The 20,197-nt window shown below is 39.2% G+C and overlaps 1 protein-coding gene across 1 annotated transcript; it reads right to left on the bottom strand.

Annotated features, from left to right (window-relative positions):
- Positions 1 to 547: 547 nt before the first annotated feature.
- LOC115509746 (60S ribosomal protein L6-like) lies at positions 548 to 16,657 on the bottom strand. Its single transcript, XM_032592752.1, is given in 4 exon segments — positions 548 to 969; positions 972 to 1,200; positions 13,971 to 13,974; positions 16,647 to 16,657. Coding segments are annotated over 2 exon segments (528 nt in total). The 5' UTR covers positions 1,078 to 1,200; positions 13,971 to 13,974; positions 16,647 to 16,657.
- Between the last annotated feature and the right edge of the window lie 3,540 nt (positions 16,658 to 20,197).

The raw sequence follows: 20,197 nt of genomic DNA on the forward strand, positions 1-20,197 counted from the left end.
TCCAAGGAGAGGGGAGTGGGTAAGGTGCCTCCAAGTGCCCAGGTCTGGCTCATGGGTTAATCAGTAGTCATGTCTTTTTGATGACATTTTCCAACAGTATACTCACATAGTTGTGCAGTCACTACCACAATCAATTTTAGAACACTTTCATCACTGCAAAAGGAAACCACATGTCCTTTATTAGTCACCCTGTTCTCCCACTACCCCCAGCCTCAGGCAACCACTAATCCAATTTCTGACTCTATGGATTTGCCTATTTTAGATATTCCATATAAATGGAATCATGCAATATGTGACCTTTAACATCTGGTTTCTTATACTTAATGTTTTCAAAACTAACCCATGTTGTAGAATATACCACTATTTCATTATTTCTTATTGCTGAATAATATTCCGTTGCGTGGAAATACCGTAATTTGTGTATCCACCCATCAGTTGGTGGACGTTTGGGTTGTTTTCACTTTTTGTCTATCGTGAATGGTGTCAGCATTTATGTACAAATTTTTTTTGATAGATCCATTATTTAATTAGGTTCTTTTTAAGAAATTTAGAACACCAGTTTGTGAAGGTAAACGCCATTCACGAGAGCAGACATAGAGCAGAGGTAGCCCTGAAGCTGAGGAACAGCTTTGATTTTTGGCAGAATTTGCGAGTCCACAGCTTTCTGATCAACCTTGCGCTGCTCTGTAATCTCGTATTTCTCTTTCTCCATGCCGAAGATCTCACCTTCCTGGTGTATGGGTTTATGCAGCTTCTTCTTCTTAAAGTAAGCATCAGTGAGGTGTTCGGGGATTTTCACACTGCTGATATCAATTTTGGTGGAGGTGATGACAAATTTCTGGTGTGTTCTACGCAGAGGAACTCGAGTAAGGGGCAGAGGTCCAGTCACAAGTAGCAAGCCACTGCTCAGTTGCTTCAGGAAAACCACCCTCTTGCCTCTGTGGCACTCAGTGAGGATGACCAAAATGGTCCAGCAGTGATGCTAGCTCGCGGTTTCCTCACAGGCTGACTGAAAGGTTTTTTGCCATGGCTCAACAGCTTCCGTAGCACATCTTCAGTAGAATAATACCTAGGCATTTTGTGAAGTTTAACCACTCAGGTACCACCATTCTTGTCACCACCAACTGGTTTTGTGACAGTAGCAAGAACCTTCTCCTTCTTTTTCTTTTCAATCCTGGATTTAGCTGCTGAATACTTCCTCTTTTACATAGCCTTTCTCCAGTACATAGCCAATCAGGAATATCTGCCAATTCCTCTGACTAGGACAGGGTTTTGGCTGCAGTGGGGCTTCCCCTTATTTGATGTTTTAGCTTTAAGGTTACCCTTCTTAACCTTGCCACCAGCATCAGCCTTCTTGGCTTCAGGTTTCTTCTCCTTAGTATCTGGCTTCTCAGCTTTTTCGCCTTCCATCTTGCAAGATGGGAAAGCTATGTACAAGTTTTCATGTGGATGTTTGTTTTGTTTTGTTTTGTTTTGTTCTGTTCTGTTCTGTTTTTTGCCTTATATGCCTAGGAATGGAATTGCTGAGATGATAAAGGGTCTTAGCAGTGTTTGGGGTTATGGTTTAAATTACCTGTTTGACCTGAATTAAATCACTCAAACATAATGATATCCTTCCTTAATTCACTCATTGTAAAACTAGACAAACAAATGCTGTATTGACCAGAGGGGTCTCCCAAGACAGAAATGATTAGTGGACAGAAACTGAAGAATCTGGATTCTGCCACCAACTAGCTAAATGGCCATGAGCAAATCACTTTACCTACTACCCTCCATTGTCCTTATTTGGAAAATGAAGAAATTAGACTTGCTTTTGTCTGACATTCTTACTCACTTTAATACTCTAATTTTATTAATATATGTGAAAGCATTTTGACAAGTTAAGGGCAGATATAGATAGATAGATAGATAGATAGAGATATATATACACACACATCTATCACATACCTCCTTGCTGAGAAACCATGTCCCATGGTGAAATAACATCAGCACTCAATCTTAGGAAAAGGATGCCCAAATTGGGCCATTTCCTCAAAAGTAAGACATAGTCTCATGCAATTCTCAGGTGCTTATGTCCCCTCTCAAAGAATGAAAACATATATTTCTTTTTCTTTACATAATTCTATTTTCTTAAGCAAAGAAAATACTATAAGGGGAACCCAGGTGTTCTCCCTATGCAATATATTTTCAGCACATCCCTGGTAACCATAAATTGCTTTGGAAAGGAACACTGAATTATGTCCTCTCAGGTAGCTGGAGTCACAGTGAAGTTATTCCACAGAGAACTGTGTTGGAAGCTTGGGAAAAATGAGCACATAAAGTTTAAAAAGTTACAAATAACTCTGAGATAAGAAAAAAGGATATACTTTTAGCAAAACATATCCAGATGATTGGGTTTGGGAATCTTCAGGTGGTGTAGTTTCTTACATATTCCCAGTTCACACAGGAAATACACTAAGATACATATTTATCTATATATCTCTCTATATATTCATGTAGCTCTACTCCTCAATTTAAAACAACAATTTATTATTGTTTCTCATGGTTCTGTGTGTTGACTGGACTCAGTTGGGTGGTCCCCACTGGTGTCTTCCATGAGGAGATACCTGGGGTTGGAGTCATCAGAATGTCAGACATCCAAGATGGCTTGAGAACTGGCCACCTTGTCTCTCCTTTAATACTTTAATTCAGGATACTTTATTTCAGATTCATTTGGCATTTATAAACTTATAAATTTTTGTATGTCAATACTTTTACATGATTGATCTTCAGGACAGGCCTGTTAAATGGATTAAGGATGAGGAAACAGAGATTCAAATATGATAATGTGCCCCAAAAACCATGGCTATGAGTATTAAAAAAAAAATCCCAGGAAGTGTCCTATTCCTCATCTACTGTTCTTTTCATTACAACATATTACTTCTTAAATTCTTGGGGACTGTGGTCCATTACTGAAAACTTTGATAAAAATGCTTTCCCTTTTTGTACCAGAACTTGCTTCCCAATAATGTGAAACAACTGACCTTTATACAGCTCTTTATGATCTAGATTAAAATTAGATTAAATCTGTCTTCTACTTGAGAGTTCAAATACTTGAAAACTCAGTTACCTTCTAAGATACCATCTTTTCCCGTTCTCAATCATCTGCATGTTTTTTTCCTCTCAATGGCCTTATAGATATTAGTCAATGTTTTTAAAGTATTTATTTTGTCCTGAAATCAAACATTAGGTTTTTCTATCAAAGGTATAGTATTATTATGTTACAGCAACAAATGTATTGGTTCCCCATGCCCCAGTACCTCCCTTCAAGGTGCTAATGGGGGTCAGATATAACCCTGCATGCATAGATAATTTTTTCTTTGGTACCACAGAGAAGAATCCTGAAATTATGAATCTGGAAGCTCCTATAGGAACTATCCCTAAGCTACCACTTTCCCTCCAGAAAGACTGAGATAAATCTTTGCTCCCTACTGTTTTACAATCTTTTTAATTATAAACAGATGGCCCCAGGGATTTTATCCCCTTTTAAAATATAAAAACAATACTCCTGGAGATAAATCTCTATCTATGGAAGTCTCTATTCAATCACTCTGTAACATCCAATGTTTGTTCTTTTATTTAGTGTTCTTTACTTAGAAGGCCATAATTATGTAAAAATATTTTCTTTAAGTTCCATATTAGTGTGTCAAGAATTCAATCTTCAGTACACTGATCATTTCATACTACAAAATCTGCCTACTGTTTTTCCTACGCCAGATACTACATAGATGCTAATGAATTTTCAGTCTCTCCTTCAGCACAAAAGTATCCCTTTAGCTTCAGCTTTTCAATCTAAATTTGCAGTTGACATCTCCATGAAGATGTCTTTTGGGCACCTGAAACCCAATATGCTCTATAATAAACCATCTACCTTCCCTTCCTAAACCACTCATCCTCAACTTTAGATACTTATATATTGGAAATATAGAGTCAAGGAAGTAAAGAGACTGATAATCACCTTTGTCTTCTCCAATTTATGGTTATGTCCTTATTTTTAACAAACGTCTACTGAATACCTACTGTGTGCAAGGCACTAGGAATCTAGCAGTAAACAAAGCAATCAAATTCCCTGCTCACAGGGAGCTTATATTCAAGTAGAAAGAGACAATAGGCAGAGAAACGAGTGATAAACTAGTATTACAGGTGGAAATAAGTGCTTTGAAGAAAAGTAAAGTGATCCAAGTATTTCTATTAACTACATCACCAGAAAGGGTTGTATTGGAAAACATCATCTTTGACTTCTAACACAGGCTTTGATGCCTGAAACTGAACAGCTGACTTGTACAGGAAAAAGACCATTTCAGCCTAACAGCATTCCTTAAAAATATGGTTCTTGCCCCAAATGTAAACAAGACCAAAATGCCTATGTTTTGAGGCAGCCAGAGATTGACACTGCCCTCTTCCATCCCCTTCTACTGTACATCTCAAGAGGAGGGTGGTCCCCTGCATGCTTGAGTGTCAAGGTGACATATGAAGCTGAAGACACAGGGAAAGACAGTGAAAACAGGGCAGTTTGGGACTTACAGTTTTTCATTCAGTTCCTTTGGAGAAATAAGAATTACTACCTGCCTCATAACGTGCAGAAAGAAATCCACCACATGCATGTCAGAGAAGCTCTCTCCTCATTTAAGCTAGATTTGACCACAGGTTTCCACTACATAAGAATTTGGCTGGGGCTATGCATAGTGTGACCCCTTTCCATGCCCACTCATCCTAATATGTAACAGAGAACTTATGGAACTCTCTGAGAATCAAGTGAAAACCATGAAAACAGTGAGATAGATAATAAACATGATAGAGAGACAAAGGAGAGAGATTAAGCCTATGGATGACTGGCAGTACTAGAGGGAAATCTGAGTAAATGGGACAGAAGCAATAATCCGTGGTAAGATGGAAACAGAAATTCTAGAAATGAAGAATGAGCTAAAACCACATTCAGTATCAGGTAAAATTCATGAAAGACACCAACATCGAAATTTACTCTTAAAATAGTTAGATTTCAAGCATGAAGAAAAGTGAACATATTTAGCTCCTGTATTAAAATTCTTCACCTGCGTTTTGATCCTAAGTATGTGCTGTTCATGTACAGCCCCAGGAAGACCATTTCATCTTGAAGTGATCCAGGCAGGGGTATATATGCAGGATATTTGGAAATGGGAAAGCAGGAGACAGTTGACACAATGTATTAATACAGCATAAGAGGTATGTTTAAGGGAGAAATTGCCTCCAGAGGAACAAGGCATGAACCAAAGGTGGAAGGCTGAGAATCCTCAGTAATGGGTCTCTCCCCCCACCTCTTTTCCACACAACCAACAATCTCTCTGAAATAGAAAGAAAAGGGAAAACAAGATGGCTGGAGAAATAAAGGAGTGTACTAAGAAAATATTTGTAAAAAAACAAAGTGCAATTTTACCAGGAAAATGTAGAGCTTTTTTCTAAGTTTCTCTTCCTTTGTTGTTGACAGTTCTTTAGAAATTATAGAACTGCCACTCTTTTCCATTTCTCTACCATTGCTTTTCACAAACTAAATTCTAAACAGATCCCTCTAGATGATATGGCAGAAATGGATATTATCTGTAATACTACTTCTAGAATAGTGAAATGTAATAATGATCACAATTAAGTCTTACCAAGATTTGGAAAGAGAATTAGTGTCTCACGTGGACAACAGTCTCACACTTTGTCATATTTCCTCAGCAAAAATAACCTTTTTGTCCATGTACTTGCTTTTGTAGCCTTTTTCAAATCCTTCATGCTTGGATCTATTTTCTGGATTGATATTTTTTTTTGTCCTAAAATATGAACATCGATAGTTTCTGACATCTCCCTTAAAATACTGTTGCATCTTAGAGTCTAATCTCCTTTGCTGCCTCCTGAATTTGATTCTGCCCTGTGAGAACTGCACATGAGATAAGGGGAAGCTTTGGTCGAAAGTTCTCTCCATCCGTAGCCCAAATATGTAATTTCCATAAACGGTATCAGTCTATGCACTTAATTGACATTAAGCAGAAGGAAAATTAACTTCATAATTAAAAAAAAAAAATAGAACTGTTGAAAATATGTGGTCAAGACCTGAACTTTCTTATAAAACTTATTCTTTTCTTCAAGAGCAATGTACCATGAGCTTTCTGCAACTGAGCCGTCTGGGCTAGGGAAATTGGTAGAAGAGAATTTTTCCAGAGATGTACTCACCCATATGAAGTTGTGTCTTAGCTGCAATGCAAGGAGAGAACAGCATGCAGACATAGCATTGCAAAAGCAATTTCTTTCAGAGAGATCAAAATGTTTCTGAGAAACTACTATAACTTCCCAAGAATACAATTGCTTAGTCTTCAATGCAGAAGAACACACATACACAAAGCACAGAATAGAGGAAATGGGGGAATGTTAAGTAAGGATTAACATGTTAAGTAAGGATTAACAGGAAAGGCAGAGTTTCCAGAACAAAATCATAAGGAATATTTCCCCTTCCATTTTCTACTAGATCTGATTTCTCAAAGATTTCAGATGTGTCCTCTCATTTGGAGAATTCAACTTTCTAATTTAGAATCAGTTTTATTATAGTGAACTTGTTAGAAGTCTGGAGTCAACAATCTCTGGTGTTTATCCACACTGTAGACAAAGTGGGAAACCTGTGCATCCACCCCCTAACCCCCTCCCAAACACAATAATGAGATGCCCCAGCCCTCTCTTTGCTCAGGTAGAGTCAGAAGAGACCAGTGGAGGGGCGCCTGGGTGGCTCAGTCGGTTGAGCGTCCGACTTCAGCCAGGTCACGATCTCACGGTTCGTGAGTTCGAGCCCCGCGTCGGGCTCTGGGCTGATGGCTCAGAGCCTGGAGCCTGCTTCCGATTCTGTGTCTCCCTCTCTCTCTGCCCCTCCCCCATTCATGCTCTGTCTCTCTCTGTCTCAAAAATAAATAAACATTAAAAAAAAAAAAAAAAAAAAAAGAAGAGACCAGTGGAGAGACAAGACTTTCATAGTCACCGACAGTAATGAAACTACCACCAGTGCACTGTTGATAAAACCACACAGGGTGTTGGAACTCCCAGCCTGCCAACCAGTAATAGGACTCATGTGTCAACAAAGACTAAGGAACCTGGGTTTCTATAGCCACCTGATAATAATGAGGCAACACCCTTCCTTCTACTGAAATGGTGTCATAGATCTTCAGCTAAAAAGGTTTAAAAAGATCTAAAGTTATAACACAAAAAGTTACAGGTTTAGGAAAAAAAAAAGTTTCATCATACTGAGAACCAGGAGGATTTCCAACAAAATGAAGAGACAATAGGTGCCAATATCAAGATGGCAGGGTTGTTAGGATTATAAGTGTGCTCACCACCAGGTAGCATGTTATAATGTAAGAAGTCTCAGACATACAAATTTATAAACACTGTTGTGGGAGGTCATTGAGAGCACAGACCACCAGCTGACCCTTAAGTGGGCCCAGGCAATCAGAGGCTCCTCACTCCGTCCCCTGTCCTTCGAAAGTACATTCTGCTTGGGTTCTCACTCTCAGAAGCTGCCCCAAGGACACAGCCTTGAGATGGTGATGTGGTATTAAGACCGTCTGGGGGTGACTAGACACAATGTAGGCCTCTATATAAAGCTTTAAGATTTGGCCTGTGAGTGCACAGATCTACTTGTCTTGGGGCTAAAACAAGCCTCATAGTTCCCTTGATTTTTAAACCTGCCACCTACCAATCTGGAGCAGGCTGCCTCTTTCTTTGTCTCTCCCTGCCTTCTGCATAGAAGAGCCAGTTTCAGATTATATCCAGCAAACTGCCAGGCGGTTTCCAAACCAAGAAACACATACAAACAAGCAAGTACAAAAGGAATCATATGACATCCTCATTCCCTGTTCTTGTAGACAATGCCAAGCACCTTGCATAAAAGTTTCATTCCAAGGTAAATGTGACAATACTTTGACAGCAGGGCCAGCTAACCTTGCAGTCAGAGCAGATCCAAGAATCTAATGTTAAGTCGGGGACACAAGACCCAGTGGGTCCTAGATTCATCTCGGAGTGCCACACAAAAAGCTACCGGGCTCCCCAAATTCCATCAAGAGCAGAGATACCCATACAATATTTCTAATAAACCACATGTTTGGTAATTACTCATTTCACCAATGCAAAAATTATTTCTAACATCTCATATGCTAATTAACAAATTGCCTAGTGCAGTGATACTCAAATTAAATGCTTATAGAATCCACTGGGAGTTGTGTTAAAATGCAGACTGATCCATTATATCTGGGTTGAGGGCCTGAGATTCTACATTCTAACAAGTGTATAGGTAATGCCTGTTACTGGTCTCTGAACTACACTGATTAGGAAGAGGCTAGTGCAGGTTTGGATGGTGATACTGAAGTGCCAGTTTGCGCCTCCTTTAAAATGTAGACTCCTGATTAGGATCTTTAAAATGGTCACGAACCACCATTAGAATGTGGATTTGAATAAGATATATCAAGTGTTAAACAATTACTTTGGTGCCAAGTTGATTCTCTCACCCAAATATGTATTACACAACTTATACTGATGTATTTTAAAGTACAGACAATCTAATAGCCCATTCAAATACAGTGGGCACAAACAAAATGCCTATTTGAGAGACAGACAGAGAGAAAGACAGAGACAGAATAGAGTAATGCCACTACTCAGTATAAAATTTTGTGTAAGCAGTGTCCTTCTGGCTCCACTTTCTCATGGCAACCTGAGAATTTCTAATACAGAGCACAGTAATTATTCATGTGTCTCCTAGCTCAGTCCCCTCAAACATGTCACATATAAGCATTAGCTGTATTTTTCCCCAATGGGGAAAGATAGGCCCACTGGATGACATTTTATAATGAGTTTTATTTATTAATAGGTTTGCACCTAAAAGCAATGTTCCTACTCACTGCAATTGGAACCATGTATGAATTGATGTTGTTAGCATCCATCAACATTAAATACAATAGGCTCCCTTGATATCACTATGTATTGTTTATACCACTGCCATCTAATCAAATTAGATGAGTTCTTATCCCAGCCAACTGAAAATTAATATGTACCCTTGTACAGTATAATCTCATAAAATATTATTGCTTTGGTTAGTAACAAAACATATTAAGATATATTTTATGCCATTAGGTGTATAAAGATATATCCACACGTATTGGTTGATAGTTATGTTGTGCACTGATATTATCCTGAATCCAGCTCAAAGTCTCTAGTGTACTAATGGCCTCATTAGTAATTTCCAATATAATTCAAGGCTTTGGCTCTGATTCCAAATAATTAGAAGTTTGCATTTGGAATTTTTGGTTACTTCATTCTGGTCTCTGCTTTAACCAGGTCACTTATGATTGAGACAAGTACTTAGATTAAATTCTAAATTAAAGAAAAAATTAAACTCATGTTAGGAAAACTCATATTTGCCAAGCACTTATACTAAAAACTGTGATATAAAGATTAATAAGACAAGGACATGAACCCTTAAGAATACATAATATAGAAAGAGAGATATAAACAAATAATAGTTGATCATTGTAATGGGATGAAATATGTGTTGTTATGAAGTAGTACCAAGTGATGTGTAAAGAATAATGAAGGGTAAGGTATAAACAACTGTCTGCATAAATCAGGAAAAACTTCAGAGATAGTTCTATTTGCTGAGCTTTGACAGAAGAGCAAGGGGAACAAAGAAAGTTGAGGGGAAGAGGAACATTCTTACAGAAGGAAAACCCATAAAGAAAGGTCCAAATTACAAATGGCACTGTGTATTCAGAAATTGTCAAGATTTGCTGAGTGACAGGAACTGAAGCTGGAAAGTCAAACGCTACCATAACAAAAGGAGCCTAGTGCTCCATGTTAAGGCATCTGGACTTCATTCAGAAGGCAACATTTATCCAAAGAAAGTTTTCAAGAAAGAAGGTGATAGGAAATGTGATTTTCTTTGAGGAAGGGAAGTCTGTGGTAATATGGAGACTTACTTAGAGGGAAGAATAGATGAAGATAAGGAGATCAAGGGCAAGGCAAATACGATGGCTTGAGCAAGACATATGAGGCCAAATCTGTTCAGTGACAATGGACACAGATTCTAGATTCCAGACAATAGTCTTGCCAGGTGTGTGAGCTCTTAGATATGGGGCTGAGGGGCAGCCCCCCTTGAACCTGTTTAAGATACCACCCCTTGAATTTATACAATATAAGACAGAATTCTGAATGTGCCCTAATGTTTGACTTAAAGTCTAATATTTCAACCTCATCCTTTCTTTAATTCTCCTCTCTGAATAAATTGGGTTCCTAGAAGATATTGGGTTGGCAAGAAAATTAACTTGACAGATGAATCATACTAAAAGAGTGACTATTACAGTTCACTTTGTGTAACTGTCATATAAGATACTTGAATTGTCCTCAGACTCAATTTGAGCATGTGCCTCTGTACCCTGAAAGAAAAGTTCAGAAGAAGAAATGCAGCTATTGTTAACCCTAAAGTTGTGTTTGGCTGCATGTAATAATACAACTGTGAATAAACCAAAGGATTATTTAAGACACACCCACACACCATACACACACACAACAGTGCTGCAGTGTTACACAATTCCAGAGAATCTCATATATATTGCAGCCTTTAGAATTGTGGTCCATTGTGCCCCACATGCAGAGGCTACACTGTAGGTAGAGTCCCCCAGGGAGGTCGTGCATTGTATTGGTGCTGAGAGAACCTGGTAGTCAGGGCTGATGGGTTGTCAGGGCTGATTGAGTTCCATTTTCCTGCTCTGCCATCTCTGGCATGACCTTGCCTCATGATTGCAAGGTGACTGCTGCAACTCCAGAGATTGTGTCCATATTCTGGGCAAAAGGGAAATAGAGAGTCTTCTCTAAAGTCTCTGAGACAACCAGCTCAGGAACATTTGCTTGTATCTCGTGACTAGAACTGAGTTGTATTGCATTGTTAGTAAAAACAAGGGAGTAAGGATATTAGATAGGCGGCAGAAGACAGTGTCCGTTATACCCAGTAATCTGAGTTCAAACACTATCTGAAGAGACTGAGGATGAGTAGGGGCTAAAGAACATGGTCCCCCACTCACAATTTCCCTGATTTATCATTTATTATTGTACATATTTTACATATTTATTTTATTGTCTCTCTTTCCTACTTGAAAATAAGTTTGATGTAGGCAGGAATTTTTCTCTTTGGTTATATCCTGCATTTCCCAATGCTTGGAAACTGTGAGTAAATGAATATTCATTCCATTCAAGGAATCAGTGGAGCTGAGCCCTCCCTTACAACATGGTGGAAAGGGCACAAGGGAAGAACTTAATATGTGCTACTGAGATATCCCTGCTTACTTTCTTGTGAAACTCTTTGCAACTTTAAAAAGAAACTTTCAAAAACCTGACCAATAAATTAGTTGCATGGTCTCACAGTTATCATTAAAGAGCTCTATAGTTAAAAAAAAAAATCAGAAGGTAGAACTAAAAATAATATAACTTTTCCTATGACCAAGGGAGCTTGGATCAATTCCTTAAGGCAGAAGGGCTCCAGCAAAAGCTGCAGGGCTAGAAATTGCCACTAGGCAGAGCAGCTGAGAGATCCTACTTTTCCAAAGATGCCATTAGAAAAAACAGATGCCCTCCAGCAAGAAAGACATCTTAATTTGGAGATTTCTGGGGTTCTCTGCCATCCCAAGTGATTACTTTCACAGGAGGAGAACTTTGGCTCTGATTCTCTACTTGCATGAATGAGGAGACTCTAGGAATTGATATCCATTATGTACTTTACTGAAAAGAGACAATGTCACTTTTCCCCTGGCAAAAGTAGTCTGTGGGTCAGTGAGGCCAGGGAGGGGAGCCCTCAGGGTAGGAAAAAGTTAGAAGTACAGGATGAGAGTTCCTTGAATAGAAAGATGCAAAATAGAAACTTGACAGTCTCATAGCACAGAAAGTCCAGACTAGGAATTGTAGGAAAAGTAAACAACCAGTGTGTTAAAGTGTTTACATACAGAGTCTGAGATCTGGCATCCTAAAGACCTACCAGGTGAGAATGTTGGAAATCAAAATCTTCAGTAATTTGAAGGAATGATCTATTAATTACATCTCATAATGAGATAGTAAGTGCCTTGATTGGTCTGAGACTTACCTTGAATTAAACTAACCAACTGCAGAGACATGGGTTACAAGGGTAAAACGATAAAAATCAAAATACTTACCTTCTAGGGTGCCAGGGTGGCTCAGTCGGTTAAGCTCAGGTCATAATCTCGCGGTTCATGAGTTTGAGACCCGCGTTGGGCTCTGTGCTGACAGTTCAGAGCCTGTGCTGACAGTTCAGAGCCTGGAGCCTGCCTCAGATTCTGTGTCTCCCTCTCTCTCTGCCCCTTCCCTGCTTGCTCTCTGTCTCTTTCTCAGTCTTGAAAATAAATAAACATTAAAAAATTTTTTTAAATGCCTACGTGCTTATCATAGGTGACTCAACTGAAAATGTTATACAGTTACTCTGGGATTTCACCGCATGTTGATATTTTAGGAATTAAGAAGAATGTAGGGGCACCCAGGTGGCTCAGTTGGTTTCAGCTCAGGTCAAGATCTCACAGTTCCCCAGTTCGAGCTCCACATCAGGCTTGCTGCTGTCAGTGCAGAGCCTGCTTTGGATCCTCTGTCCTCCTCTCTCTGCCCATGCCCAGCTTGCACTCTCTCTCTCTAAAAAAATAAATAAACATTAAAAGAAAGAGAATGTATGGGAATAAACTCTATGCTTGTTAATTCCACTTAAAATGTGTAATTTTGTTGATCTAATATTTATCAGATAATATTTTATCAAATCAAGATCTGCCCCTAAAATGCACTTAACTTTTTTTTTCAATAAGATGCATGTTTTCTGCTTCTAGGTTCTCAAAAGTTGAAAATGAAAAGTAAAATTTTGTATATACAAAAATAAAGACATCAACATTGTAGATATAAAAATGTGTTTATAATGTAGCTATAAAATTAAAGAGATGGCATTTTGCCATCTGAAGAATCCTAGGCTCAGAGAAAACCACATTCAAATCCCTGAGATACCATTTCCTCACTGTGTGACCTTGTGATGCACTATGTATTCCTGAAATCCAGTTTCCCAATATTTGAAATGAAGGTCTGAATATCTTTTTCCAAGTATTAAGTGATTTAGTGGGAACACGAGGCAAATATGCTTAGCACACTGCCAGGCAAACAGCCGTTTCTTGATAATTGTTTGTCAAATATGAAACCAAGTAAGTATAAAAAAAAGTTGAGGCAAGAGAGTAAAACACAGCCTTCCTACCCAGCTTTTTCTATTTTAGAATAAGAAACCTATGTAGGAGATTTGATGGGCTATGAAAAACCTCCCACCTGGAATTATTTCCCCTCCTGGTTTCCAAGTAGAAGCTAAGAAATCTCTCCGGGGTGCAATTACTGGTGAATAAGCCTCAATCCCAATATAGCAAAAGTACAGAATGACCTCTTTCTAGGGATTCATTTTTAAAAAAGAGATTTGGTGGTAGATAAGGGGTTTGCTTTTTGGATTTGGATTTGACCTCTCCTATTATCCTCAGCTCAATTTATTATGCAGCCATCATAGGCCCCACGATGCTTATCTTTGGGACCTGGGACAGCCTTGGATAAATTCCAGTATAAATCATGCAAAATGGCTTCTCTGAGTTGCTGTGGATTTAGACCCCCTAAAGAGTTACATGTCCATCTTATTGATCCATGTGAAAATATTTTAAACAATCACACATGAAAATGATTCTTCCAAATTCCTCACTGGCTAAGTTGAATATTCACACAGTGAGTGCAAAGAGCAAAAGGTAAGCCTCATACATATTGGGAACAAGTTTTTTTCCAGTAAACTCAGTCAAGGAGGAAACATTTCTGGGTTCACTGAGGAGTGGCCCACTACTAACCAGGTCTAGCACTCTAAATATGACAACCTTGCTTCATTGGCCTCTACTACCGTCTCTTACCCATGCCACATCCTGATGAATTCAACCCAGAGAATCTTGACTCCAGCCCTTGAGCGAAAGATTCTGCCATGTCACTGCCAAGTTTTGCTTATGCCCCTACCTCTAAAGTGATTGACATCTGCTCATAAGATAAGGCATCAGTTGTGAAAATCAGGATAAACACAATGCTGGCCATTACCTGATTCATACTAGACAAATGTAGAGATAAAACTTAATACAGCCACACTTCAGCAACCCCTGAAGAAGAAAAAGGAGATCTATTAGGATTGGTGAAGGTAAATTAAATAACACTTCGAGTTTTAGGTAGGCACATCAGCCTCTTTTATGAAGTTTCATTGGTAGGAACCAATGGAGGCTGTACGTTGTATATTATTTAACGCTTTGACTTTCATCTGAATAAAAGGAGTGATAGTTGGGCAAGCAGCAGACTCCGAGAATATCGATTGACGTGTGACAAAATGACATGAAAGAAGCAGCATTTGGTATTCCAATTTGCAGTCATGAATAGGGCAGTGGATTGGATGCCTAGGTCATTCAACCTCAGACTGAATCTGGGCATGCTTTGGGAACAACTCTATGACTTTGGAACTGCCATCCATTATCACATGGCTATGCCAGAAGGACACGTGTTCTGAAATTGTGGTCAAGGAAGGAAAGATAGGTTTAAGTCATCCAGTTCTGTCTCATTTTCTCACTCTCCTGGGACCAAGGGAAGGGAAATACTAGAAAGAAGAACTTTAAGGGAAGTGGCAGTCCCCATGTATCCATCACATCAGGTCCTACTCTTCTCTTTGAAGGGAGGAGGTAAAATAATTTGCCCAAACGAGGTCCAACCTATCTGCTAGTCTCCTAAGACCACTAATTAAACAAAATAATCTCCATACTTTTTTTTTAATTTAAGTTTGTTTATTTTGACAGAGAAAGAGAGAGTGTGGATGGGGCAGAGAGAGGGAGAGAGAGAGAATCCCAGGCAGGCTCCACACTGTCAGTGCAGAGCCCGGTGCAGGGCTCAAACTCAAAAACCACGAGATCATGACCTGAGCCAAAGTCAGATGCTTAACTGACTGAGCCATCCACATGCCCCTCTCCATACCTTTTTTAAGGTTATTGACATTTCCTTTAAAAGGTTCTCACAGAAAAAAGCTAGATTCCCAAAGTCCCCCAGAAATATTCAAGGGATGTTGTCCCTACAGATGTTGACCGAATTCAACGCCAAGGATCCTACAAAAACTGGACCTGGGTTGGGATGACTTACATGTGGTGCATTTCCATGATTCCCCCTCCTGTACCCGCAACCAGCATTGCTACTCAGTATGTCATACCTGCTCTCCAAGCCCTTCTCAAAAGAGTACTTCATTTTCTCCCTTTCCTCCGATCCCAGAATAAAATAAAGATCTAAGTGAGCAATTAACTCAGCGTATCATTGTCTGAGCTGTGGCTCTCCAGGCTACTTTGGGAGTTCCCCTGACTCTTTTAAAGAACTGTGGTGATAAGGGGCGCCTGGGTGGCTCAGTCGGCTCAGCATCCGACTCTTGATTTCGGACCAGGTCATGATCTCACGGTGCCTGAGTTCCAGCCCTGATAGTTCCTGAGATCTGCACTGACAGCAGGGAGCCTGCTTGGGATTCTCTCTCTACCCCTGCCCTGCTTGCGCACGCTTGCTCTCTCTCTTGCTCTCTTTATCTCTCTCTCAAAAATAAATAAATAAATGAACATGTTTTTTAAAGTCAAACTTACTTAAAAAAAAAAAAAAGAAAGAAAACTGTGGCAATAAGAATTAATGTAATTTCTAAATGTAGCCTCACAAATTTTCCAAAAGTGTTCTACATACTAATCAGTATCAATTTCATATGTACCAAGCAGAGTTTGATCACAGTGGATCACAGAGCCATCTCAGTCAGGCTATCCCTTCTGTTGAGGGTCACAGAAGAGGGAGTAGTGGAGGTGGAGGTCTTGCACTTCACGTTTGTTGGGTAAGATGTGCTGAGAAACCAGGTGGAGGGAAAAGATACTTACCAACGGGGAAGGGCCAGGACACTCTCTCTCACGAGCTCCAACAACTCACTCTTCCTCACTTCTCATATCCAACTCAGTAGGACTTTTGTCCCTGTTTCTCAGATGGTTCTCAAGCTCACCTCCCCCATCTTGCCCATGGCCTAATGACCCTCTAAGAGGCTGTTTTAACTCTTGTTCAGTTGCTCCTAGCTGCAATTGATATCAGAGTCTACTGCTCAGTCAATCCTCCTGAAGCTTGCTCAAGACCTCTAACGTATACCACCTTTCAATCTTTACGCAAACTCTTTAACCAGGCATATGAGATCTTCTAAATTCTGGCCTTACCCTCTCAGCTCTATGTTCTGCTCCTTTTCTAGTTCTTGTGCAGAGTTATGTGCTACTGCCCTTGTACACACTGTGCCCTTGAGATTCTCCCTCTGTTAGTCCCTTTCCTGGAACTGCTGCCTTCTTTCTTCCCTTCTAATGCCCAAATAGAATGCTTGGATCCAGAGCAAATTCTGCCTCAACAGTAAAGCATTCCCTTATCCTGTGTCCTGGGACCTGCTCACTCTCCTGCTGTGCTCTCTTAGTACATAGACTGCATTTCCATCTAGTTGCAATCACAGTGTCCTTTATTTTATTGTTCACTAGATTGGAAGCTCAGAGAATGTAAAATTGTTATCTGGTATAACTTAGGGTCTGTCATTGCAGGCATAAGAGCCTGGCACAGATTACAAATACAATAAATATTGAATGATTCCACCTGCTGCTCTGGCTTTCACATTTTACCACCTGGGTGTTTATTTACAGAGGCCTTATGTTGTGATGGTTAAGAGTTTAGCCTTTGGGAGCCAAACTATCTGGATTTGAATCTTGGCTCTGACCCCTAATATCCGTATTATCTTGGGCAAATTACTGCATGGGGATAATAATATGGACCTCACATGGTCAACACAAGAATCAAATGAGTTGATATGAGTGAAGCATTTAGAACAGTGCCTGGTATACAGAAAACATCCAATAAAGGTTAGCAAGTTCATTTAGCTAAACTCTCCCTCGTGCCTGTGATCACTGAAGAAAAAGAACAGGGTGGTAAGTAGCACTGAGCTTTTGTTCAGAATGAGCCAGGGAGAGAAAGGGTCTGGAGCAGAAAAAGCCTGGCAGATTCTGCAGTCCAGGAAGAGAGTGGGTCCAGGATGAGGGAGTTCACCGAGACAGGAGCAGGCAGGTCCAGAGTCCCAGATGGGCAGAAAGGTCAGAGTCTGTGACAGCAGCACCGTGAACAGCATACAAAATGCCTGGTCCCAGGGCAGATGTGGCTTGCTGTCTGCTCCACGTTCGCTTTCCCTTTCAGGAATAGGCAGTCCCGGATACCCAAGCAATAACAGAAGAAACCAAAGGCCTCGTGTGGGCCCAGCACCGTGGAGGGAAAAACAGATCTATCTCATCTCATGCTGACATAACCAGAGTATATGTAGCTGACACATCCCCTGGGCTAATACCCTTTATATCTCAATTTTCTACATCATGCCGTGCCTTTTTTTTTTTACAACCTTCACAGTTATAGGTCACCAGTCTAGGCATCGTAGGAGCTGTGAGGAATGCAGTGCAAAGTGGCAACACTTGAACTCTTCCTTCAGTACCTAACTCATTTTCTCCTCATAAAACATTCAAAGCATTTAAAATTATTACTTTATTCCTGAGTCATAATGTTGTTGAAGCTTATAAAAATCATTTCAGTGTTAATTCCCCTGGCTCAACTCTCTCAAATTCTGCCTTAGAAGTTGTATATAATTTAACCAGAAAAAAGCTTTTTTTTTTTTTTTTTTTTTTTTTTTTACGCTCAAAACCAACTGGAGTAATCAGAAAATAGATGAAGAGGGGAAAATAACTGCTAAATGAATACAGAGTTTCAGTTGGAGTTGGGAGTTAGAAATTAGGTCAGTCAACTAGTCAGCCTGGTTTACTGACTTCTTTGTTATAAAATGACCACTTGACCTTGCACTTTGCCCCCCGCCCCAGGCATTCGCACCAACCCCCCACAGGCTGACAGGTACCAGTTGCAGCCAAACAGAACTGTCAGGTTTTTTTCTTTTTTAATTCTTTCTTTGTGGCCAGCACATAGACTCCAATGTTGATAATCAGTTCTGGTGGGGGAGATGGCTAAGAGGAGTGGAGTGCTTGGAACATCCCCCAAATATGCGTTCCACATTTGCACCTCATGAGTGGAAAGCTGGCCTTGAGAGATACTGCCTGAGCAATGGAAGAAATAGAACATGCCAGAATGATTCTAAATCCAGCTCCCACATTCCAATTTATTTCTGTGGGCAGACATTAGCATTCATAGTTGAAAGTGAGATGTAACTAGACAAAAGAGACAAATAGGAGTGTGTGCAGAGCATAGTCACAGAATGTGACTCTGTAGAAGGATCAAGCACTCTGCGTTAGTACAAATGTTGCCATTTTTTAAGTGGAAAAAATATAATCTGCTGCCCAAAAAAACTGCTGGGCAAGGGGGGCAATGGGACTCTCCCATTTGACATTGACACTGTGACTGCAGGAACCATCAGTAAATAATAAAGGCAGAAACTTCAAAGAACTATTAGTTTGAATAACAGTGAAGTGAATGTTGATTGGTTACTTGATTAATTGTGGGATTTTCTTTGGATGTTTGTTTTTCTATCTTGGGTGGAAAGTGTTCGCATTTTAGATTTTTGGATGACTGGCTCTGGTTTGAGGGGTTTCAACACAGCTGTTCTGAGCCTAGTTTAGTTGCAGTTGGTAAAAAAAAGGTTGGATCATCTCTCAGGCAATTGGAAATAGAAAACGTTTACTGGATTCACTGTAGAATATTTTAGCAATAAAATACTTGAACACTGTGGGCAAAACCATAATGCAGTCCATTTTATTTTTAGCATAATGTTAATTACAATATCACATTATAATAAAAATCAAATTGCCATAAAAGTACGAGTACAGAAAGGTCTATACCCTTCCATTGTACTTCTTCTTAAAGTTGCTTATTAGAACTGAAAAACTTAATATAACATTATTTGATTAAATCTCCATCTAAGTCTAGATAAAACAGAATAAAACAATAGGAATATACCTAAAGAAATCAGAGTTCTGTAATATACCTTCACCTTGTACTCTCCAGATGAGTATTTGCATATACTCCCCATATCCAGATATTTTGTAAGGAATCTTGACTTGTATCTCATGTTCAATAATCTTAAATCCCAAAACCATTACAACTTTGGCATTCTTAGATTCTTTGACCAAATGTCAAAGCATTTTCCCTCACTGTTTCTTGTAATTTGATTCAAGATAGTCTAAAGGACTTTTATAGGATAAAACTATTTATAGAAATACCATGCACAGCAGTGTTAGCCATTTCACATGTATGTAATATGCACCTGTGCATATCCAGCCTCAGTGACACACTTGTACAATTTTTAGGATATCCGTTGCAGCCCATTTTAACGTCACTTTGACAAAGTATTTTAGCTGTCCAAACAAGGGTAAATATTTGATATATTTTTTGAAAATTTAAATCTCTGTAAAGTATTTGAAGGATTTATTTTATAAATATAATGGTCTTAACTTGCTGTATAAGCCTACATTTTTCTTTGCAATGTGATTTTTTTTTTCATTTTAGTAAGTACAAAAATGTTTCTAAAGGCAAGTTTGATTTTCTGTAAGATAATTTATTTGGGAATTCAGATTCTCTGTTAAATAATCATGACCCTTCCCCTTGCCTTTTATTTTCCCCAGTATGTTCCAGAATTTTATTTTTATTTATTTATTTTTTATTTTTTTAATTTTAATTTTATTTTTTTAATTTACATCCAAATTAGTTAGCATATAATGTAACAATGATTTCAGGAGTACATTCCTTAATGCCCATACCCATTTAGCCCATCCCCTCTCCCACAACCCCACCAGTAACCCTCTGTTTGTTCTCCATATTTAAGAGTCTCTTGTTTTGTGCCCCTCCCTATTTTTATACTATTTTTGCTTCCCTTCCCTTCCCTTGTGTTCATCTGTTCTGTGTCTTAAAGTCCTCATATGAGTGAAGTCATATGATATTTGTCTTTCTCTGAGTAATTTCGCTTAGCATAATAGCCTCTAGTTCCATCCACGTAGTTGCAAATGGCGAAATTTCATTCTTTTTGATTGCCGAGTAATACTCCCACTGT

This window comes from Lynx canadensis, chromosome A3 (assembly GCF_007474595.2).
Source record: "Lynx canadensis isolate LIC74 chromosome A3, mLynCan4.pri.v2, whole genome shotgun sequence".
Lineage (NCBI taxonomy): Eukaryota > Metazoa > Chordata > Mammalia > Carnivora > Felidae > Lynx > Lynx canadensis.